At 29.4% G+C, this 26,367-nt stretch overlaps 1 protein-coding gene across 5 annotated transcripts in view; it reads right to left on the bottom strand.

The window, feature by feature from the left end:
* LOC142330971 (uncharacterized) overlaps nucleotides 1-26,367 on the bottom strand; it is a 106,334-nt gene that overhangs the window by 70,200 nt on the left and 9,767 nt on the right. For 4 of the 5 annotated variants that reach the window (XM_075376456.1, XM_075376455.1, XM_075376454.1 and 1 more), the window contains exons 3-11: nucleotides 25,893-26,086; nucleotides 24,336-24,580; nucleotides 18,225-18,448; nucleotides 11,063-11,209; nucleotides 8,076-8,260; nucleotides 5,255-5,409; nucleotides 4,007-4,112; nucleotides 2,610-2,839; nucleotides 62-336 (exon numbers count right to left, since the gene is read on the bottom strand). In XM_075376456.1, the coding sequence (XP_075232571.1) occupies nucleotides 62-336; nucleotides 2,610-2,839; nucleotides 4,007-4,112; nucleotides 5,255-5,409; nucleotides 8,076-8,260; nucleotides 11,063-11,209; nucleotides 18,225-18,448; nucleotides 24,336-24,580; nucleotides 25,893-26,086 (1,761 nt within the window). The remainder of the gene's footprint in view (nucleotides 1-61; nucleotides 337-2,609; nucleotides 2,840-4,006; nucleotides 4,113-5,254; nucleotides 5,410-8,075; nucleotides 8,261-11,062; nucleotides 11,210-18,224; nucleotides 18,449-24,335; nucleotides 24,581-25,892; nucleotides 26,087-26,367) is intronic. The other variant, XM_075376458.1, reaches the window with a different exon arrangement.

Here is a 26,367-nt window from a genome sequence, read left to right as displayed (position 1 = left end):
AAATAAATTTTGTTCCTCTATTATTACTGGTACAACTACTAGTAGGAATCAATAAACATACCTGTTCTCTAAATGTTTCTCTTTCTTCAGGGGTTGAAGGAGTTACAACCCAAGATGTAGGACATCTAGGAGGCGGAGGTGAAGCAGCTAAAAGACGATCATGTTCAGATTCCTCTTCTTTAACTGGATGTGATCCCATTTCGTCTCGGCGGTCAAGCCATAATCGACACAGTGGTGTTAGATGAGTATCTGTGTCTCTTCCAGCACCAATCCATTGGTACATCTTTAATGCTGGTTTATAATCCAGATATGGAACAAATTCTTCTGGTTGCCATTCTGAAATTTATTAATTGATATCTAATGAAAAACTTCACTAATTATGAAAATATAAGATCTAAGAAACAATGCTGTCTTTGATTCTATTCACTATTCTTTACTATTTTTCTTATGTTTTACTTTACAAGAGCTTTTAAAATATACTACAGTTTCCTTAAATGATATATATTTTTTTAGATTAATTCAATTTAAAAATAAAAATGGAATAAAATTTAACTGGATGTAATCAGTCACATTTGACTGATTAAAATTCTAAGGGTTTTATTATACAACAATAAAAAAAATAATTTTATTTATAAAATTTATTAATAAAATAAGGTTTATTAATAAAATAAGTCTTGGTGAATGTTAAAAATTAACAATTAAATCTATTCAATTTTCATTTGAAATCTATTCTCTTTTCAAATTATAGTTTCTTATCAATTATATTATCAGCTTCTATTACAAATAATTTTTTGACTGCAGCATTTTAATAGTCTATACTATTATTAATTTCTAATGTTAAGATACGAGGGATACTTCTAAAGTAAAGACCGCTGGAAAATTTCTCTCCTTATGGCGAACCTGCGTCATGCATTTCCATGCTAGTAATGTATACAATTCATTGCTGTCTGTAAGTTTTTGCCTTGTAGTATCTTTGATTATGTGTGAATTATTACATTATAAAATGAATAGGAAAATCGATGTAGCTGCTGACTGTGAAATACATAGTGATACGTTTTTTAAATCATCAAAACATTAAGCCGGCTAAAATTCAGAGGCAGTTGGTTGCTGTGTACAGTGATAATTTAATGAATGAAAGAAACGTCTGAAAATGGCATGAAAGATTTACAGATAACAGAATTAATGTGCATGATGAAGAACCTTCAGGGAGGCCTTCGAAAATTACCAAGGACTTGTTGAAATGCGTCGATGATAAAACCAAAAAAGATTGTTGCTCAACGATTTCTGACCTGGCCCTTCATTTTCCTATTTCAAGAGCTGTTATCGATCGCCATGACCATTTAGACTTCAGAAAAGTTTGTGCACGTTCGGTGTCACATGTCTTAACGGAACATAAAAAAAAATCCGAATGGGTTCTACTTTGGAATTTTTTATCCGCTACACAGAAAAAGGTGATGAGTTCCTTCATTTGATTGTTACTGTCAATGAAACATGAATTTTATATTACATGCCAGAGAGAAACTGGCATTTAAGTGAATGGCATCATCCTCAATTACCAACAGACCAACAATGGTCAAGCCACAGTCATTTGGATGCAAACTGATGGCCACAGTCTTCTGGGATCAGTTTGGGATAATTCCGATTGATTTCATGCCATGTGGAATGACTATAAATGCAGAAGCCTTCTGCGAAACTCTACATAAGTTATGGTGCGCCATCAAAATCGACGACATGGGCAGCTGACCAACGGCATCGCCCTGCTGCACAGTAATGCATGTCCAACATGTAATAACATGTTGTGGGTCCAACATGTGATTTACTGAGAACATTTGGATGGGAAATTTACGATCACCCACCATATAGTCTGCACTTAGCTCCTTCTGATTACCATTTGTTTGGGAAATTGAAAGAATTTTTGAGTGGTAAGCAATTCGTGGGTAACAATGAACTTAAAAATGCTGTTAATCAGTTGCTAAATGGAGTAGCAGCAGAAGAATACCAGGGTATATTGAAGCTGGTGTATTGCTACGATAAAGTCTTAATTCATGTGGTGATTATATAGAGAAGTTACTACTTTTCTATATAATCACCATATACTTATCATATACCTATCATACCTTATACTTAAGGTATGTAGTTTAAGAGAAATAAAAAATATTTAAAGTTTTCAGAATAATTTTTTTTTACAATGAATGGTCTTTACTTTAGAGATAATTTCTTTTTTTGTTTTTTTTTTTTCATCTGGGTAAATAGATTTTTATTAATTGTATTTGTAGGCTTATTTTCATCAAAAACCATAACTTGAAATTTTTGCAGCATACTCTTTGACAGTACTTAAACCACTAAAAAAAACAAGTTTTTTAAGTTACCTTTAATAATTCGTTAATTTTTTTAGCAGTAGAATGGTTATCATTAAATTCAAAATTAAAATCCATTATGATGGATTAGTTAAAAGTTAATTAAAGTAAGCTATGATGGTGAAATAAAAGGATAAAGTATACAGAAAAAACAGGATGGAATTGCAACAAAGTCAACACGCTACAAAACTAAAACAATGAATTATGAACATTTTACAAATATTTATAAAAATATCTCTCAGTATAGCATACCAGTATATTCACCAGCAAGAAATGCAAGAGCAGAAGTTAACCATGAATGTATATCAGCAACCGCAAGAGAATACCAATCATTAAGAGGTGATATAGGACTTTCTGCCCATGCTTTTACTCTATCCTCTAACTGAGGTAATGACATACGATGATCAGGTGTTGAGCAAATTATGTCACGTAATAATGAAAAAAAACTAGCATGAGTTTCTTGCATTAATTCAAGTCTTGGTCTGAAATAAAGAAAAATTATTAATTAACAGAAGGCAGATATATAAATATATAAACAGATTACAGACTAACTAGGTAATCCCAAGACCATGACTGTCCAGTAAAATCGCATAGAAATTTTTTTTCTTTATACTATTCATAGTGCTTTCTAAAGTATAAGTACCTTTTATCTTACTGTTTTACAAAAAAATAAGCTCATTATATGTAAAAGTATATATTATGATAGTTTTCAGTTAAAAGAAAAATCCTGACTGAACAACAGGTAATTCTAATTTCATATTAGTCATTTCACAGGTAAGTATCTGATGAAAAGAAAACTTTATCTAAAAATTTATATATTACGAAACAAAATTTGAAAAATTTTCAAATTAATCTGTAAATTGAAGCATAAATTTTCTCTCGAATCTGATTCATTATTTCTGTTAAAATAATTGATATTACTCAAGTGAACTATACAGCAAGTATTCATTGAATACAAAAAGTGATTGTAAGAAATAATTTTAAAATCCCCACATTTTTTCAAGCATTCAACAAATTTTACTGAAACAGTACTGAGCCAAACTATTCCTGAAGGACAGAAGTTATTAGAGAGTGGTGGTGCTCTACTATGTCAGTCAAAATTCACCTTTATGGTTTTCTCCCTTAAAGGAAACTCTTACTCCTTAATAAATATATAATTTCCCATGATGACTTGCAAGAGAAATAGAGGAAAACATCTCTTCATTGTCCTCATCCTACTCCATCTTTTTTTCTATTCTCATTTCATTTCACTATGATCAACCATTTAATCTTGTTTAATCTTATGTCCTCCTCACCTAAATATAACTTCTTTCATTCTATAAATACTTATGCCTGAACTGCTTTAAATTTTTCCAATTCTCTCTAGCAAACTATCCAATTCCAGACAATCTCAACACTTTACTGCATATACTTCTTCTCCACAATCCCTCAATGTCTTTCTAATAATGATACAGTATCATTATTATTTAATTTGAATTTCGATTCCAACAATGAATACAGAAAAGATACTGCCAATCCTACACAACCAATCAATCCTTAACTCTATTACAAAATAATTAAGATAAAACAAACTGATCTAGTAATTAACTGTTACAATGAGCAATTAATGAGGAGAAGAAGAAATTATAAAATCATCCAATTTGACTTACTTTATATCATCGATAGTGATATCAGAATCATCTAAATCTACAGGTAGATCCATCATATCAATGCCATCTAGATCAGAAATTGTTGCAGGTATCATATGTCTGCTAACTGTAAAAAGAGTTCAATACATTATTTTAATTAATATACTTTAAAAATGTAGTCTAATATACAACAGAGATGGAAATGGTTCAATTTTTGTTATAGCATTATTCTATTATTTTATTTTTGAAGACAACAAATGATATTACTTATAACAATTAGCTATAATTAAATGGTAACAGCAAAGCAGACAATGGGAACTAGTTTGTTAGTGGTGGATTTAGCCACAGACATCCTTATTTTATTCTCCAGTCTGATAATCCTAAGCATTTCAGGTTTGTCGAACCATCAGTTTGAAATGATGCAGTTATAAATCTTACCTGAGACCCACACAGCAAGTTATGACCAAATAAGTTTAACTTACGTACGGCTACATACATAAAAGCATATATAAAAGATAATATTCCTCCATCCATCTCAAAGTAACAGTTCCATGTTATTATATCTGCTACGAGAAAGAATAGATAAATGTATTCACATATATTAACAAATGTGACACACTCTGTACTGAGCTGAATAAATTATAAATAAAAATCAGTTACACCTAAAGTATCGTTTAACATCTAAAGAAAAGGTTTATTTATTTCTAATACATTTTAAAATTTAACAACAGAAGTAGAATTTCACTAATGTTTCAGTCAGTTTCATCAGGTAATAGAAACTTGTAACATTCTTTTAAAGAATGAAATAAGGTAGAACGTTTAGATCAACCAGTTTTATTTCTCTTTGCTTTTAATGTAAGATTATTGTAATTTACAAACAATAATCAATGTCCTATAATGGTCAATAGGAAAAAAGATGATATTGACACGACTTTCTTGTGAGTTTTCATTCATACTATTAGCAAAGAGGTATATCATACCATGTACAAGAGAAGTTATTTTGCATGATGTCTTTCATGTACTAATTATTTCATTTTTGATATAATACATTTTCGAGCAACAAAATGTAATAATGAGAAACAATAATCACTAAGTGGCATACTTAACGAATATAAGAAGAACATTATCTTATTCACCATCTGTGACAATATGAATGGAATCCCAAAAGTATATTAGCTAGACAATTAAAACTTTATAATGTTGATTATAATGTTATTTATCCTAATGATATTGCAACAGAGGACTACAAAAAATAACTGTAAACAATACCTGGAGGAGGCTGTGGTTTTGGTTTAGCTTTGGGTAATGGTGCCGGTGGTGGAGGGGGAAGAAGATTTGAAGTTTGATCATCCTGAGGTTCCAGTTTTACAATCCTTCTTGTGGTAAGCATTACACCCCCTGATTTATTGCTTCTAGGTGAACTGCTAAAACAAACAGAATAAAAAATTTAACAAAAAATTATTAAAAATATAAGATAATATACATCTGCTTTACTGAATTCCTATTATACTATCTATAGGCACTGGTAGTCTCAATAAAACTTCTTTATGAATTTCTATCCTTTAATCTTTTTAATTTCTATAAGATTGTTTCTCCTTTTGCCTAAAATCACTTATCTTGACAATATATATATATATATATATATATATATATATATATATAAATAAAATTATAACTTATAGACTTAAACAACCACAAACTGCTTAAATAATATAAACTAATATATTTTCAATTCTTCTTTACATTTTAAAAAGTTGGTGCCTTACTGAATCTTTTAAAATTAAAAAAAAGGAAATTGACAAAGTACTGAAAACTGATTATTTTTAATTTGAAATCATTATTTGTTTTAAAGCTATTATTAGTTTCTATTTAAAATATGAATAGGTCTATAAAAAAATGCTGTTGACAAAGAAGTACTGTAAAAGTATTCTACAATATTCTAACATGTATTGTGAAGTAAAGAGGTGGAATGTTGGAGCATGTTCTTTCATCCAAGTTTTACAACTATTTTGCTTGAAGTTTTATTTGAAAATACTTGTACGGCATCAGGCTATATATCATTCTAATATAATAAATACTATGCAACAGTGACCAAAAAAAGAAGAAAATTATCTTCAAATTATCCGAAGAAAACTTATTTAAAAAAATTTTCCTTCTGAAGTTATTATAAAAAATTATATCAGGACCAACAGAGAAACTTTCTACATGAAATTAGTTCAATTGATGCAGAATAAGGCTTGACATATGTTATACTAGAAAGTACATATCCAATCAAGAATCACTCTCTTTTTGTAAACCAGTTAAAAACAAATAATGCTAATATAATAAAAAAATACTCATGATCATTATCTAACACATTTTTAAATATAAATTTATATAATAATATAAACAATACTTTAAACTGTAATTTCAGTAATGAAATGATTAATTTAATGATTAATGATCGTATATATGATCTTATAAATTGGTTAATCTTAACTATCAATTAATATAAATTTTTACTGAAGTAAAAAACAGCTGATAAGTTTAAATCTGATTTATTTCTTTCTGGTTTATTAAATCTTCATAATTTGTATAAGGTCAGATTAATAAAAATTATTCAATAAAAAAATAAAATTAAATTAACGAGGTATAATCAAAACATATCCAACCTTATTTTTCACTGCGGTAACCAGTTGTGTGCAAAGGGGATTATGGCAAAATGTGACCTTGATTCGTACTGGCTGTATCTAATTCAGTGTCTTGCTACTATTGTAGCCATCGCTGCTTAGCAGCTGTAGAAGTAAAACAAGTGATACAGCGCCTGACATATTTTTGTTGCTGTTCAAAATGACTGAATGAATTGAGAAGAGTATCTGTATTAAAGTTTGTCAGAAACTTGGTGGTAGCTAGGCAAGTAGAGGCAATAAGGAAAATTTAAATAACTTTTGGGGATAAAGCTATGGGTGTTACACAGATTAAAAGGTGGTATCAATGTTTCCCTAGATGGGTGAATGTCTGTCAAATGTGATGACCTTCCACCAGCAAAAATCCCGAAAAATCAAACAAGATCGACAGATGGTGATAAAAGATTGATTGTCAGAAAGCTTGAAGATGAAGTGTAGGAATTTCACTATTCCCATGGAGACAGATTCGAATGGAAGATCTCAGAATGTGATACATAGTAGAAAAATTTGTCCCAAAACTTCTAACCCATGAACAAAAAGAAAGTCAACTACAAGTTGTGCAAGATATGCTGAGATGTGCCAATAGTGATTCAGATTTCATAAAAAAAAAAAATAACTGGAGATGAAACATGGATCTCTAGGCATAAGCCTAGGAAAGGCGTAATCATACCACTGGAAAATTCCAACTTCTCCACAGTAAAAAAAAGCCAAGCAATCACCAAGCAATGTGAGTCATGGTGACAGTCTTTTTTGATTATCAAGACGTGGTTCATCACAAGCATGCTTCTCAAGGACAAACAATCAAGAAAGAGACCACTACATAAGTCTTCTTTGTCGGCCAAGAGATGCTGTTCGACAAAGAAACCACAGCTTAGGGAAAATTATGATTGCAGAATTCATCAGAACAATGCTCCAGCTCATCATCTCATATAAATAGATTCTTGGAAAAAAACAGGATTGAATGACTTTATCAGACTCCTTGCATTACCAGACACGTGTCCCTGCGATTTTTAGCACTTTCTGAAACTTCAAATTTCACTTAAAAGAAGGAGACTGAAGACAAATAATAAATAAAAAGAAATGTGACAAGGAATTATGGTGTTCCTTAGAAATGGCTTTAAAAAATGTCTCCAACAATTGACACATCACTGGGATAAGTGTGCTACATCAAAAGTGGTCTAATTTGAGGGGGACAAATAATTGAATTAAATAACGCAAGTATTTTTGGTTTTATGAGCCAAGGTCGGATACTTTTTGATCACATCTCATACAACATATAGATTAACATTTATAATATTATTATTATTATTATTGAAGATAATTTCCAAAATGGTTGTTGTGTAATCCAGTTTCTTTCTTTAAAATTATTAATTGAATTTTTTTCCCCCCCAAAACATCATTGCATTTTTTTTTTTACTAACTACCTTAAAGATGATAATGAGGATGGTGTAGCTGGTGTACTAGTAATTTTCCTGTTAGTAGTAGGTGTATGTTGAAAATGAAGATTGTCATCTCCTTCAATATCAACCTTCTCACCATCCCCTTCACCATCATCATCATCACCCACACCACCATCTGAATCTGAACTGTGTTCTTCTAATTCCTCTGCCTGTAAAACAATATGCACAAAAATGAAATTCTGTTCATTATTATTGAAAAATTAACTTTCATAAGGAATAACAGACTAACCTTGTCTACACAATAATATATTTGGCAAAGTTTAAAAATGAAATATTCAACTCCTGTTTATGAGCTGCTTTACCTTGAAGTATAATTATTTATTCTTACTAAAAAGAAAAAAAGATTCATCTGGTCTTTGCTAACTTAACTTGTTATGCATTATAATTAAATAACTGAAATATATCATGTTATATAATAACTCCATGGCTTTCTGTCTGCAAAGCACGTAGTTGTTTAGATAAGAGGACTACTTAAATGAAGAATTATTTAATTATTTCTAGCATTTAGATACCATAACTAATGGTATTATCAGTAACTGACAATCTTAATTTGAAGGGGCATTCAAAAACTCTCTTAAAATTTTGCACTTTATATAAAATGGTTAAAAAACCAATCTTTAAATATATTTCAATGAATTATCACAGTGAAGCTGAATTATGCATAAGGTATGCTAAGGTGAGTTTGTTCATGATCCCATCTAAAGGAAATGGCTGTTATGATGTTTTGACCAGCCATTTGGATTGCCAATTGAACCACCCATTGTCATTCGAAACTTGTGATTTCCAATGGCAATTGCACATAACAAAATGCAGTCTTCTTCTTTACTCAGCTTGGTATGTACAAACATTAACCTCCATTTTTTTTTGTTTTTGGGGTTATGGGTCATGAAACACTGAAAAATGAAAAAAAAATCCATACTCCATTTTTGACTACTTGATTACCATAATTTCTTTCTTATAACATAATTCTAGAGCTATGATGTCAGGAAAGTAAAAATTACAAAAATTGGGATAAGTGCATCCATCAATATTGCAAACAAACAGTTCTTTTAAGGAGATAAACCAGAGTAGAATAACATTAATAATTCAATAAATATTTTTTAAAATAGTCTGTTTTATTACAGACAGCCCTTGTACAAGATAAAAGTAATCAAGAAATACAAAAAACTGGGGCGTGCAACAGATAACTGGCAATGTCTTATACATTATATATGCCAGATTAAAAATTACTACAGAACAAAAAGAATAATAAAATTAAACCAAAAATGAGATTAGAATTTACTTATGTTACTTATAAAAACTCAAAAATAGATAATGAAACAAATATAAACATTCATTTTTTCTGATAGCTAAAAACAAAAATCTGAAAGACTACTGTGATTAATAGTGCAAGTGAACATGAACTTAAATTACAGTGAGATAAACAAAGCCGTGTGTGTGTATGTGTGCAAATATAATGCGTATACAACACAACACAATAATACTGTTCGAGAGAGATGAAATACTGTATTCATTCTCTAATTTTTTGGGAGGAAATCTTAACTTCACAAACAGAGACTTTAGTGTTACCATAGTTTTGGTAGCTCTGGACAAAAAAGTAGTTCCTGAGTCTGTTCAAATACAAGGTATGTTTTGTTTATCAAAATTTATAAATTGATGTACAGGGTGAAGATGGGATGCTAGACTGGCGGGGAAGTGTGAGGTATATTAACACACATGCTATATATATGCATACACTGTACAGTGAATATATCTGTCAGTTTTATTATCCAATTCTTTAAAAAAATATTTTCAGGTTTTAATACTTTCATTTCTTTATTTTATCAAAGATTAAAAGTAGTAAAGACTTAAGTCAACTATGGTATAATAGTTCGACATCAAAATATTGATTTGATATGATTATTATAAACGTTCTGGTTTCTGGCTGCATTTCGGCAACATTTTTTACCTTAAAATAACTCAGTAGTTTTTAAAATGCATTTGCAGTCCTGCTTCCAAAATTTAAGTAACAGTTAAGAAAACATTTTCTTAGCAATTTTTTTATTATACTGTACACAGTATACTGACACATCTTCTGCAACCTTTTGTGATTTTTTTTCACGCATCAACCCAATCAGTTTTTTTTATACTTAACAATACATTAACAAGGAGCAAGTAAAGCAGCTTTAAGTGATTAAAACATGAATTAGATGCTGATTTAATCACTTGTTAAAGAATATATCAACGCATCAATTTAGAAAAAAAATTTCAGTTACAGAGATAATAATATGGCAAGTTAAATTAGATTAGGAAATAACAGTTTATTACCACCTTCTATGCAATATGCTTACGTATATGGGTTTAACTGCTGCATTAATCCCATGTATGGTTTTACAACCATCAGTTCAGGAAGTAGTATTCTAGAGATTTAAGGCAGCGAAGAAAGATAAAATAAAAATAATACCAAAACTCAAAGCCAAATTTAATACTTTGGTATCCACAAATAGATAATCAAAGTTGAAGAATATTGGGTGTAGTATCAATGCATGCTACTAGCATTTATTATTTTCAAGTTACTGTAACAACTATCGTCACAAAAATTTTAAATGTTTAAATTTAAACTAAGAATCAAGAGATTGTGATTACAAGTTACACAACACATGATATGTTTAATTCATCAAAGGGTTGGAAAACTATAAAAGGTGAATTAAAAATGTACAAAAATAATAATCTTTCTCTTAAGTGAATTTCCAAATACAGACAGAACTTCCGTACCAAGAAATTTTGTAATTTTAAAAATAAAATACTAAAGATGGCTGAAAAATCAATTTTTTCTTTTAAATTTAAAGGGTAATAAATTTAAAGTATAAAATTAACCTAGAATTTATATTTTTGACTTTTCATATGTTAGTATGTATTATATTAGCATAGAATAAATAAATAAAAATAACAAGACTGAATCATAGACATACCATGGTATTTACACTAGGCACAGGTTTTGTTTTTGCTTTTTTTACAGTTACTTTTGATTCTCTAACTGGTGTCTGTTTTTTACTTAACTGACACCTTGATAAAACATCACTCAATGTGATACCTCTCGTAAGAAGATCAGGATGTTCCTAAAACATAACATATAATTACCAGACTACAGATTCTATTAAATTAGTTACAAAAATTACTTTTTTTAAAAAGTTGTACAAGTGTTAAGTAACATAAAGTATAACATATGTTTGAAAAAAGCTTCTAGTTTGTTTTATTTATTTGGATCAAGAAAAAAACACTAGGTATAAGGTCTCAAAATATGGTCATGTTTGATACCAGCATAGCTACACAGACTTCACCAAAGAAATAAAACTTTTCTACACTTATTGCTGCAGAATGAAATATTTTATCTATCTCTTTAAAAAAAATTACAGTACAACTATAAATGAAAATGTCACATACAGTGCAAACAGCTCAATTTTACAGTCAAAACATCATAAATCAAAGGTTGCAAAACACCTAAAACACACTGAAGCACCAGTTTAATCAAATCCTTTCATAAACTTTATCAATCAAATCATCCATTCCTGACGGCTAGCCACTCATTACGTTCTTCATCATTCATTTGCTCTTCTTGAAATGAATGGCACCAGACTTTCTTTAGTGTTATTCATAATATTCAGCCTATAAACATTACAGATTTGCCTATAAATTTCAGCTGCAGAATTGTTTTTGCCATCAAAAATTGGATTACTTTTCATACTTCACACTTGACTGGAACACACATAGTAGCGCTCATTATAAATGGATGAATATAAGCACAACTGACGACAAAATGACTAAACTACTGATTAAAATAACTTAACTATGTAAGTGCTTTCCGTTTACATTGGGTATGTAGGTGCAATTCAAAACAGGCCTTACTTTCAAAACTCACCTTGCTTCATAATAATAGAAAAAAAAAACACAAAAAGGGCTTACTACTGTACAGAATGAATAGATAAGTATAATTATTCCTGAAATCACTGAAAAGATATTAATTAATAAGCTAATCACAAGCAGAAAAATTAGAATGAGGAAGCAGTCAATCCAAGAATATTACAATAAAATTTTTTTTTAGTGTTTCTCTAAGTGTGATACAATTTCTTGAATTCCTTTTTTGCATATATTACAGAATGGTAAATACAATTTTTCTATCACCCTTAGTTTTAAATAAATTGTTTCAAAAAAAAATTAAGGGAAAATATAGTTAAAATCTGTAAAATTTACAATTTAGCATGGCCATACCTGTGTTAGAATGACTTTGCTGATGCTTTTCTTTTATAAACAGCCTCAAGCACATCCTGATTTAATGTCCAACAGTAATCAGTTAGAATATTAGTATTCCATTTCCCTTTATAATGGCTTTCATCACCAAAATGTCTTGGTAGAAATGTTCTCTGCGTTCGTCACTTACTTCTCCAAGTTTGTCCGCAAAAATATCCAGATGTGACTGGAGGAAATGTATCTTCAAAGACATATTACATCCCATAGCTCTGTATGAAGTAAGAAGTTGATAAACAATATTGAGGTAATTGTCGGATTTTTGTTTGCCGAAAAAATTTTTGCAAACATCTTTAAATGAAGCCCAACTTTCTACATTATTTAACACTGAGTTACATACATCATCTTTAACTAACTGTATTATTTAAGGACCAACAAATCCTTCTTTAATTTTTCCTTCACTTACATTTAGAAATGTCTGCCTGATGTACAAAAATCCAGGACTATCCTTCTTCACTGTTTTACAAAATTTTTCATTAGTCCAAACTTGATATGGAGAGAAGGTAAAAATATTTTTTTTTGGGTTCAACTAACGGCTCATGAATATATTTCCCATTTGAAGTAGTGTCTCTTGCCATTCTTTGGTAACATAATGTTTATTCCTTGCTTGGCTATATATGTTCCAACTTTTTTTTATAATTTATTTTTTTAAGAACGTCTTTCATCACATCATATGTCTCTTTCAAATTAATACCATAAGCGATTGGTGTCGATGGATATTTGTTACCGTAGTGTAGTAGAACCACTTTCAAACTATACTTGGATGAATCTATGAAAAGGCACCAGTCCTCAGGTTTATAAACTTATCCTAAGTGCAACATAAACTCATCAATATTTATGCAATAAACCAAATTATTTTCATCAATAAAATACTGAGAAAGTTCTTTCTGTAGGCTTCGAAAGCCCAAAACTTATATTTTATATTTTTTTGAAGTAAATTCCAACCTTGCAGTCTTGATCCTAACAGTTCAGCTTGATTAAACGTAAATTTTATATTTAAATAATTTAATATTAATATTTATATTATTATATTTTATTTTTTTATTCTTTTTACAAATTTAAATTCCTAACTACGATTTTTAATTCACCTTGTGATATAAGATGTGGTGGCTTATTGGAAGATAATTCAAAATCAAAATCATTGTTATCTCTTCAGTACTGCCTGATTCTTCATCACTGCTTTCGAAACATACATTCATAGGAGGCTCAGGAACTGGAATAATTTCACTATGAAGTACAGGCCTGATTGCAGATTGCAATGAAGTATATTTTACAGTATGTTTAGATTTTTAAAAAATTCCAGATAACTTGTTAAACAAAAGTAACAATCGGTTACATGATCCTTTGGTCCATGCCAAACCATAGGTACACCAAATGACAAAACCTGTGTACCTTTCAGACATACTCTTAAATATATAGAAAAATTAGTGCATACTAGACGAGGAGCCCATGTCTTATCCTGATCACCAATTTTACACTGAAAGTACAAATGATGTACTTTTTTAATTAAAGGTGTAATATGCTTTTTTTTTTCATTTGATTTTATGGTAAACTCACCACATACATAACAAAAGGCATTATTTTTATTTTTTTTACAAATTTAAATTCCTAACCACGATTTTTAATTCACCTTGTGATATAAGACGTGGTGGCTTATTGGAAGATAATTCAAAATCAAAATCATTGTTATCTCTTCAGTACTGCCTGATTCTTCATCACTGCTTTCGAAACATACATTCATAGGAGGCTCAGGAACTGGAATAATTTCACTATGAAGTACAGGCCTGATTGCAGATTGCAATGAAGTATATTTTACAGTATGTTTAGATTTTTAAAAAATTCCAGATAACTTGTTAAACAAAAGTAACAATCGGTTACATGATCCTTTGGTCCATGCCAAACCATAGGTACACCAAATGACAAAACCTGTGTACCTTTCAGACATACTCTTAAATATATAGAAAAATTAGTGCATACTAGACGAGGAGCCCATGTCTTATCCTGATCACCAATTTTACACTGAAAGTACAAATGATGTGCTTTTTTAATTAAAGGTGTAATATGCTTTTTTTTTCATTTGATTTTATGGTAAACTCACCACATACATAACAAAAGGCATCCACAACATTTATACATTTTCGAGGCATTACGACACTCCACTGTTAACATTAAGACAGCAATAAGACGAACAAAATTAATTCATTCCTAAATCCAGTGGTTAATGCAAATAACACAGCTGTGTTTTCAGTACGTGTTTTGACCTGCAGATATGATTAATCTTGTCCATGAAGGCTCACTCTTCAGTATTAGATATGATTATAACATGTGACCATGACATGATTTAATTCTTTGTTTAGTATTGTTTATTTATAGCTTATAAACTATGTTAACAAAGTTAAACAATAATGAGCTAAAAAAATACAATGTAGGAGCTTAAAGTGCTAACTATTCATTGAAAAATTAAAAAAAAAATCCTTTAATTAAAAAATTTCCAAAAATGGTAGGTGATAGAAAGATTCTGAGTTTACAATCAAAAAAACAGATTAAAATCATGTATTCATGTTAGGAAACAAAATTATTTATCAGTGTAATTTTATAATAGTAGAGTGTTTTAATACATACTTTCTTTTAGCATAACTCTAAAGTTAAAACAATGTTATAAAACATGTTTAAAATTTGATGATTCCCAATACAATGCCTTAACTTCTCAATTACAGCAATTATAATTCCATGATTTCCTATCCAACCAACTCTCAAGAAAAGAGAAATTAAAAGATTTTGATGGGTTGGATGTAGAGTAAAAAGTAAGTCATAGAAGAGATTCATATTAGTAAAGTGTAGTCTTTCCTTTTTTACTTCCTTGAAGGAAATATTGTGATAAGAAATTTTGGTTTTCAGATTTCAACGGAAATATCAATTTTGACTAGTTTCAGCGTGACGTCTGTATGTATACATATATCTTGCATAACCCAAAAACAATTAGCCGTAGGATGATGAAATTTTGGATTTAGGACTGTTGTAACATCTAGTTGTGCACCTCTCCTCTTTTGATTGCAATTGACTGGGCCAAAAGTGTCCAAAAAAGCCGCACTGCAGTTTTCTTAACTGCAGTAATAAGCTCTTATTAAGAGCTTTTCAATGATATATCATAAGAACTTATTTTCATTGGTTCCAGAGTTATAGCCAAATTAAAATTTTAATTAATGAAATATTTGGTTCTTACAAGAGGAAGGCACATCGGTTCGAATTAACTTCATTACCTTTTTTTTTTTAATTTTAAATATATTGATTTATTAATAATAAATTAAAATATTTACTGAAAAAACAATTTACAATAAATAATAATTCCAAAACAAAAAAAAAATCAGGGGTAATTAGTGAAATAAAATTTTATGTACTTCTCATTTACAAAAAATGTGTGTATGTAATTTAGTAGGCGCACAAGGAAGTCATGTGTCCACATCAAATTTTTTTTAATATGGGCATTGAATTCAGAAAATATTTCTAGAAACTTAAGAATGAGTGTAGCTTTACCTGTTTTTAAGGGTTGCAGTAGATTTGAAGTTACAGGCCAATTAAAATTTATTAGTGGTTCAATAATCGTTGAATTTCTGACTTCTGAAATTCTTGTAACAAACTAACTTCTTCAATAAAAATCAATTTGGTTTTGTTAAAGGAAAGAATATTGATGAAGATACTTGGGTAAAATATTTGATTAGCTGGCCTCTGTGGAACGAGTGGTAGCATCTTGGCCTTTCATCCGGAGTTCCTGGGTTTGAATCCCAGTCAGGCGTGGGATTTTCAGACATGTTACAAATCATCCATCTCATCCTCTGAAGCAACACCTAACAGGGGTTCCGGAGGTTAAAAAAAAAAACTGATTAAAAATTTTTTATTATAAGGCTGTATGTAAGCTTGTTCCTCAATGTGTGAAGTCTTTCATACAGTTGATGTTTTTTAAAGTAACTGTGAATGGATGGAATAAAGGTGTTTGTAATACTTTGTATACGTGATGGATGTTTGGAGAACAGAGACAAGATGGTTTACAATGTAAATAGTCATTTAAGGGTCTATTCACCAAGGGATTCACTAAAGATCAATTCTTGGCCTGAATCTCTTTCTCATTTATGTAAATCACATGCGAATGATTTAAGAGACAAAATAACTATGTTTTCTGAGGATGTGGATTTTCCTATATCACCTATACAGCTCCCACTTGTCTGAAATCAGGAACGATAATAAAATAAATCTAAGAAAAATCTGTTAATGGTTAGTAAGAAAATAACACTCTTCTTAACTTGAAAAATTTTTTTTTAAACTAAAAGAAAATTTTGGGCTCAACTAACCTTTGTAAAAATATTAAATATCACAGTAGTGATGTGATGCTATAATGCCTTGTTCTTGCAACTGTGTTCCTCATCAATACTATACAATATTTATTTGTTCTAACTGTATTGTTAGTTCCAGGTATTTTGTTGTCTCAAACAAAATGGTAACCAGGGATAGTTCATAAGAGCATTAAACCATACTAGTTCAGCCACAACATATTTTCGACATTAAAACTGTTGTAATGATTTTTTGCTTACTTCTTTATTATTGATGAGTACATGGTAAACTGGAGGTACCTGAACTCCTGGTAATAAAAAATAAATAAACTACTAGTTTTTTTGCATTTTCGCATTTTGTTTCCTACAATTCAAACTACCACTGATAGTATTAGGTTTTGTTGTACTAAAGCATAAAAAAATGAGTAACTGTATTTCTTTGTCCTCTCTTGTGAGAGTTATGCTGCTCCCACAGTCAGACGTACTTGACATTATTACAATACACTCCATATAATTTTTATTAGTCTGCATTTCACAAAACCTTTATTATGTATCGCAGATTGAGAAAAATATTCTACCCATTTACAGCAAAATAATTTATAATATTTTCAAATAAATTTTCTTAAATGTATATTTACAACATAAGAACACATAGCAATAATAGCAAGACTTCTTATTGATCAGAAAAATAAAATGTATTCACCGAAGAACAAATGTCTAATAGTTGATACTAATGCAGTCAATGCTTTCTGCAATGTTGTATTAATATGAACTTTTAATTAAATTAATAATAATAGAAGTAATTACAATAAGTTCAATTAAATAAAATTAAAAATATGAAAAGTATCACATAAAACTATATGCTATGTAAATGAATCATAAATTACTAACTTTAATTGTAACAAGTCACATAGCATAATGTTTATTCATGGAAGCAATCAAGACATATTAATTCTCAGTTAATTAAACAACTGCTTTATACAGTAACTTAAAAATTAATTTCTATATTAAGTTTATTCATTATCCAATTTACAACCTGTTAAAATAATATCTTGGGATATTAAACCAAGAGTTGATGTAATTAATTAATTAATTAATATATCCTTACTTGATGCTTCTGTATACTTCAGATATTGTAATTAAACTTGGCTGCTAAACAAACCTTTCAGTAAAATAAATTTATTTCTACTTTTGACGTTTTTAATTTTCATGTGGCACGGTGTAACCGGGAACACAATATTTTATCTTTACATATAAAATCTATTACATAATTTTCAATAATATATTAATAGTCAAGAATTACTTAACAATATAATTTAAAAACATTTAACAGCAGCAAACATGTTAATTATCAAGAGGCTTAGGAAACGTTTGAACTGATCATAAAAAATCCAGACCCATATCGAGAAAAGAACTCAGAACCATTGTATTACTAATGAAAAATTATCACCGTTTCTATGTGACAATATATTATAAATTAAATAAAACAATAACAACAAATAACCTCTCCACTTAATCGTCGTTTCCTGTGCCGTACTAGCATATCTTTATATGCCTCCTCACTGATATCATATGGATTATGAGAAGGAGTGACACGATGTTCTAAATCTAAACCAGATGGTTTTGAAGAAAGGGTGGAAGTAACTGGTCGAAGATCAGGACTAAGAGATTGTTCAAGATATGCTAACTGTCTTCTCTGTTTTTTATTTAATCCTGAAGGAGGTCCTTCTAAAAATAAAAAAATAAATATATATATATTTATATATAATTACAAGTAACATATTTTACATTTTAAACATTTTCTTAGGCCTTATATAACTCTTATCTGGGCAGAATGTGCTACATCACCATGTTATGGCCAGATACATTATTACAAGAACAACTATCAAGAGGAATTTGTACAGGCAACTTCTGAAATACAATGTTGAAATAATTGTAATAACCACTTTAAAGTCAGAAAAATTCTCTTTTCAGATTAGAAATTGATCTATAAAAATTTTTTTGGTAGAATTTAATTTATGTTCATAATGCCTAAATTATAAGTACAGTGCATTTGGAAAGTATCTGTGTACTGTAATAATGAAATAGTGATAAACCTTTCTAAATTTTTACTTTGTATTTTTATTTCATTGTTTTATAGAAATAGATATTATGATAACTGGAATGGTTTATAAAAGGTGTTAAAAATGAGTTCCTTCAAAATCAATACAACACTGCACATGTTTCAATTTATTCTCAAATACTTAACAGGGTTCCCACCGAATTTTAAGATTAGTTTTCCTGACCAATTTAGTAAAACTTTCCTGTTTCTCACAATGTTATGCTACTGCTGTTTACTTCACAAAAAGGAAACGGTCAACCCTCCCTAAATCGAACCTCCTCAATTCAAAGAACTCCCTAAATCAAATGAATATTTACTTTGTCCCCTTGAAAAATCCACTTTAAATCAAATTAAATCATGTCCTTTACTTGAAGATTTTGAGGACTTGATCAATGAATTACAAAAAATGTTAAAACTCTCTACAGAAAAAGAGTTGTGCGTGAAATTATAGCAGGTACAGAAGATGCAGGAAAACATGTATAATTATGTTACAGGCTGTACGTTTCGCTGACAAAGCATGAAGAAACGTCTGCCCAGAAACAATTGTTAATTGCTTCAAAATTTGTGGATTTTCACCCGGAAAAAACCAAGATTAATTTGTAGACATTTCCTTAATTTCAGAAGAAGAATAGTGTAATTTATAACTTTAACATTAGTATAGACTAAATTTCATTTGACTTGTTTATACATTTTGATGATGATATTGCAGTTAGTGCCATTCCAACCAATGATGATATCATCTAATCTGTGTCACATTCAACCACTGATAAGGATTCTGATGAAGAAGGTGAAACGGAACAAGTAAAAATGACAATTACAGCAAAATACGCGATATCAGCAATAAATAACCTTTGAAAGTTTGAAATAGAAGGTGGTGTGTATTTAGTGCGTTAGTGAAAATTGAAAATGCCCTTGATTTTCAAATTTGCCAGAAGAAAACTAAAAAAAAAAAAAATGCAGAATTTTTTTCAAGAAATAATTGAAAGTATTGTACTGTATTTCATTTTTTTTTAAATTTCTAAATACTTGACATATTTTGTCTTTTCTAACAAAATTTAGTAATGTAATACATTATTACAGAAATTTTTGTTAGATTATGATATTTTTCTGTTCAATTTTTGAGTTTCATTATTTTACCTCTCTGAATAGAAAACTCCTCCCTAAATTGAAAAAAAAAATGTTGAGCCTTGAGATTCGAATTAAAAAAGTTTGACTGCACAGAGTATTTTTTTGCAGCCTCCAAACACCATTCCCATAACTGTCCAAATCACACCTTTTTTATGGTTTAGTATTACCTTGATTTTTAAAGTTAATTTTTAAAAATATAATTTAAAATTAGGCTCTTTTTTGTTACAAATTATTTCAGTAAATTACACTGCATAGTAAAAAAAAAAAAAAAACCAATATCTAACAAGTTTATTGTGTAAAAATGAATATTGTGGTAACTAAAAGTAACAAAGATAAGACATAAAAACTAACTAAAGCAATTTTTAAAAATAATTAGCTTGTAAGATTGTTTAAAAATTTTTCAGAAAAACTAGCTTACGTTATTTTACAAAGTAAACAAAAAAAAAATGTAATAACTTGGTTTGCATAAAGATAAACGAAACAGACTTCAATAAAACAAAGAATATATATATATATGATCACAACTTAAAGGAAAACTAAAATCACTGTGACTATAAGTAATGCAGATAAGAAAATTAGAACAGTATATCTTATTTTGTAAAAAAACAAACGTTATTAACATTTATTTGAAAAATATTTTGTCATTATTATTCTAGTATGGACAAAGCAGGAGCGATATAAAATTCCGAACAGCACAAGCGAAACGAGCCTTTAGTCAGAAATATAATTTGTTTACATCAAAAATTAATTTAAATGTCAGGAAAAAATTTTTGAAAGTATATGTATGGAGTGTCGCTTTATATGGAAGTGAAGCTTGGACAATCGGAGTATCTGAGAAGAAAAGATTAGAAGCTTTTGAAATGTGGTGCTATATGAGAATGTTAAAAATCAGATGGGTGGATAAAGTGACAAATGAAGAGGTATTGCGGCAAATAGATGAAGAAAGAAGCATTTGGAAAAATATAGTTAAAAGAAGAGACAGACTTATAGAACATACTAAGGCATCCTGGAATAGTCGCTTTAATATTGGAAGGACAGGTAGAAGGAAAAAATTGTGTGGGCAGGCCACGTTTAGAATATGTAAAACAAAATTGTTAGGGATGTAGGATGTAGAGGGTACACTGAAATGAAACGACTAGCACTAGATAGAGAATCTTGGAGAGCTGCATCAAACCAGTCAAATGACTGAAGACAAAAAAAAAATTATTCTAATGTATAAAAAAAAATAATAATAATATGAGATCTCATTATATACATATTATTATGTACATATAAAAAACACGGAAACTTTTCTTCAATATCTTTAGGTTCCTAATGGTTTGTCCTTTTCTAAAAGTTAAATTTTAGCGGCCATCTGTTTTGACAAGGTTGTAGCCTTCAACTTTTCCCTTTCTTCCTCCATGTCTTTAACTTCTGCTAGTATTTTCTTTTCTGTTATTCTTAAGAAAAGTCTTTTCTTTTTTCTGACATTCTTCATATTGTCTTCTACAGCTTCTCATGGCAGAAGATCCAGGCAAAGAACACCCAAATATATCAAAAACACCATTCTCACAACTGTTGGTCAAACCAGCTGATGTACTGGAATGTCTAATGCACATGTCATTATTGCGGTTTCTAACTAGAAACCGCAATAATGATAAACTTAATTGCAATAGAACACACATGATAAACATATCATGTGTGTTCTATTGTGATACACTGCTTACTTGTTTTGCTGCTCTCCATACTGATCATACGAGAACCAAACCCTTCAAAATGATTCGTTCCCCAAAGACATTTCATAAAAAAAATCATTGACCTGTTAGCTGTGTGCACTGTGGCGCCAATCAACTAACCATGATTAATTTCTACATCTGTAAACTAATAGTATTTGTTAAAAAGACAGCACAACAATAACTATTAATTGTACTTTTAAAAAAAGATCGGACCCACAATGCGTGTTCTACTCACACTAACCTGGACCCCAATTTTTGCTAAGTGTAATTCTGCGGGTTAGTTGTTGACCACAGTCATGTATTTTGTGAATTAATATACCCTACCAGATAAACCACGTTTCATCTGTATAAAAAGGATACCAATGGAATTTTGGTCAATAAAATGTTTAATTAAACCATTGACAATAATTTAGTCTTTTGGCATGATCTGCAGGTTTCAGTTCTTGAAAAAACATTACTTTGTAGAGGAAACATTTCGGTTCTATTCTAACCGCTTTACGTGTATTACCATGTGTGATATCTTCCAACTGTGCTAACTTACACATTGACTTTTGGCTGTAGTATCTAAAATATCAAGCAGTTTCTGTTCTGTGATGGTTTTCCACTTTGATCAACATCTTCAATGGAGCCTGTGGTCCAAAATTTTTCAATAATAGTTTGAACTGCATTGCGGTGAGGAATAGGCATATTTGAAAACTCTTCACATTACCTGTGCTTCACATCATCAGTATACTGTACCTTCACAAAAGACACATTCAATGAGAAAAATCAGTTCATCTACTGAAACAGCCATTATGTTTCTTCTTGCAACTATTGTTTCTGATAAATGAAACTAAGTTCTTCAATCTCAACTCAACAAACAATTTCTTAGTTATTACTGAGCAATGCCCAATAAACCCACAGGGTAACCAACCTAATGCTGAAAGAACAGAATGCACCACACAATTTTAAAGCATACTGCACACAGACTTTCCAAATGCACTATATATTAAGATTACGGAATTTCACTTAATAAAGCTAAGTTTTAAACTCAACTAAATTATATTACAAACCATATATTAATACAAAAGATAATAACATGCAAACAAAAGTTAGGTTCATATGAGTCATTCAATAATTAAACAAAAAAATGATTGTAGAAAAATTATTATTTATTCAATGACAATGAAATTAACACCACTTTCAACATTTTGTCACTTGTCCCATCTTTCATGAGCTCTATCATTCCAGTAATAAAGGATTGTTCACCTTGAAGTCTGAACCATTCTTGTACCGCATTCTTGACATTATTGCTGAACTGATGCCAACAAAAAACTCTTTTGAGAGGAACAAACAAAAAGAAATCTGATGGTGCGAAATTGGGACTGTAAGAGGATAAGGCACCACCATCCAATCCAATTATTGAACAGCTTCCCTTTTTTCTTTAGAGCAGTATGAGAGTGGGTGTATCATGCAGAAGAATTATGGCTTGTTAGAATCAGAATGTTTCCTTCTTATTGCAGGTTTTACTTTATTTTCTAGCAATTCACAATAATACTCACTATTGATTTCATGATGTTCTTTCAAATAATAACAATAAAAATAAATTAGGGCTTTAAGTTCCAAAAACCATTAGCATCACTTTACCGGCTGAGGCTTAAGTTTGGAATCTTTTCCTGGGGGCAAATTCGAATGTTTCCATTCCATATTCAATGTTTGGATTCTGGCTCAAAATTATGTATCCAAGTTTTATCAAAAATTATTATGATTTAAACAGCCATTACCTTCCAGCCAAATTCAGCTTATCATGGATAATGGAATATATTGTCCCAATACTTGATCACCAAATTTCAATAATTTTCTAAATTTTTATTCATCTGTCCTGGCAAATAATATCATTAATGTGATTTTGCAAATTATCAGTCAAAATGTCCATCAGTCTGACATTATGTCGGAAATCGATGACATTTATTCAGCCCAATTTAACAGTTCAACTTACAATAATTTGCATGGGTAATACAGAGTGAATTTCAGCTGGTTTTATATATTTTTAAACTCTAAAAATTTTATCACAGGATGCTGTTCTTCCACGGTACATATTTCAAGCAGATCAAGATTTTTGAAATAAACAAAAAAGGTTATAGTAAAGGAAATTGCTTTTGAACAACTGATATTTTCTACGTCAGTGCTGTTGCTATGAACGTCAGACAGTGTCAATTTATTTTATTAAACAGTCTTTAATAGAGGTACACTTGGTTCATATAAATTGCTAAGTTCACTTGAGATCAAAGTAAGGAAAACTAGGACAGCAAATAAATGGAAGGAACAGATCTCACTTTGATATCAATCTGATCTTATAATAGGAAATTAAAACTTTAAATGAAACTGAAATTAACACTGGCTGTTATAATTTCTCACAAATTATCATTACTGAATAATTCTTGAAACTCATAAAAGATAAAAGAAAGGAGATTAATATAATGGATTGATTTATATATCTTTGTACAGATAGAAAAAACACAATAACTACATCAAACTTAAAAAAAAGAAAAGAATTTACTTAGCATAAGCAAAATTAAACAGATTAAAATAAGAAAATTCTAAAAATAAATTGACAAACATCAGCATGACAGTTAACAGATCTAGTATTAATAGACTTAAACACATTTTTTTTTAAACTTAATTTACAAACCTGGATAATTTTCATCTTCTGAACTCAATTCTGATTCACCAACTTCTTCTCTTACAGCTGTAAGTTCTTGAAAATACCTTCGCCTAACTCTTTGCTGCACAGCAGATGGCCGAGGTGCAGGAACTGGTATTTTTTCTGATCGCGGTATTGTACCTGGGCCACCACGTGAAGCAGATTCTAAAATTTTATGTCTTGAAATAAGTATAGATTTCAAGAGATGATAGTAATATCGTCTCTGGTGTTGTCTGAAACATAAAAAATGAAAAACCAAAACCAGTTCACCATGTTTTATCACATTACAAACAAGACACATTTTTTTTTTAAATTAATATCCTATGCAAATAAAATAATTAACATTATTGTTAAATAAATAACATTTGGACACATATGCTTTGCGTTGAGTCTTAAAGAATATTTGCAAGGACTACGGTAAACATATCTTGATTTCTTAGAACTGAAAATATGGCCTAGATTGATGAAATTCCGTTTTTTTTTTCATAAAGTAAAAGCAAACAGAGCAATCATTTTATATTGATTGATTGTTTTTTTTTCTTTATTAATAACTATATTAAAAAATACCACAGGATAAATCACTGATCACAGGATACAACCTGCAACGTTTAGTAATGGATAAGTTTTTTAAATCATGAGCTGATTTCTAGCAGAGATTTCTTCATTCCAAACTCTTTATGCTTATTCAACCAGTGTTTGTCCAGACAGTGATTTTTTTTAAAATGTAAAATTTGATATTAGTGCGCTGTTCAATGGCTAACATCTTTCACTGTGACATATATAATATTAAACAAACAACTTTAGCGTTTTTGTATGATGTGACTATATTATGATATCATGAGTTAACTGCTATTTTAAACTATATGAGACAATTCTGGGAACTTTTTGAACCTACCTTATATACATACAAATATAAATCACCAACGAAATAAACAACAAATACACACTATGCCAAATTTTCTCTGTTATTTTATAAAGATACGTAAAAAAAAAAATATTTATACATCGTTTTATATAAATTGGGATTGAGCATCAGGTTTCATTTATATTGTTTAAGTGTTTATATATACAATGTGTTGATAATTTTTATTTCTGTATATATAAGGTAGGTTCAAAATGCTCCTGGAATTATCCAATACTGTTTAAAATAGCAGTTACAGGAAATTGTTTTTTTCAGTAAAAATATTCAAAAATGAATGAATAAGATCAGCATGTGTCAATTTAAATTTTCTCTTAATGGATACTATTTTTTCTAATTAACAGATTTTTTACTTTTGCTTTCTTTCTATGAATTCATCAGTATGATAAATGGATAAATGGATAAATGATGACACAAGCAAAACTTCAATTTGGGTTTTTTATTTTTTTCCTCCTAGTATTATATTTAAATGAGTTAAACATACATTATTAAGATAATATTATTTTTCCATTTAAAGAATTAAACTAAAATTAAACAGATTTTTGTGATTTAAACCAGAATAAATGATTAAACTTAATTTTTATATTGAAAAATAAATGTGAGAAAAAACAAAACAAATTTCTTACTTGTACTGTCGATGATGGGCTTTTTTAAGAAGAACTCTCATTCTACTGATATCAGGCCGATAATAACCAGCCTGTAATTTTTTATGAAATTCTGTTAACGGACTTCCAAATCTTAAGTTTTCTCTGTTAAAAAATTTCTGCAATGTAATTTCTTTTTCTTGTAAATCATTTTCTGGAAATGATGGTAGGTATTGCTTCATGAAAAAAAAAAAATAGAAAAGTTAATTCTTAAAGATTTATTTACCAATAATTACTTAAACTTTAGAATGATCTATTATACTTGGAATCTATTATATTTAGAATGATCTATACTTAAACTTAGAATGATCTATTGCATACGATAAAAAATTTAAGATTGTAAGATTGTGGAGGTTAATATGTCATCAACATTAAAAATCCATGAATTTTGGCTATAAACTAAAATTAGTATAATTATAATTAAGAATAAGTATAATTTTAACTATGATAAATACTT

Source organism: Lycorma delicatula, chromosome 10 (assembly GCF_047948215.1).
Source record: "Lycorma delicatula isolate Av1 chromosome 10, ASM4794821v1, whole genome shotgun sequence".
In the NCBI taxonomy this organism is placed as follows: domain Eukaryota; kingdom Metazoa; phylum Arthropoda; class Insecta; order Hemiptera; family Fulgoridae; genus Lycorma; species Lycorma delicatula.
This window is presented reverse-complemented; position numbering and strand designations above follow the sequence as displayed.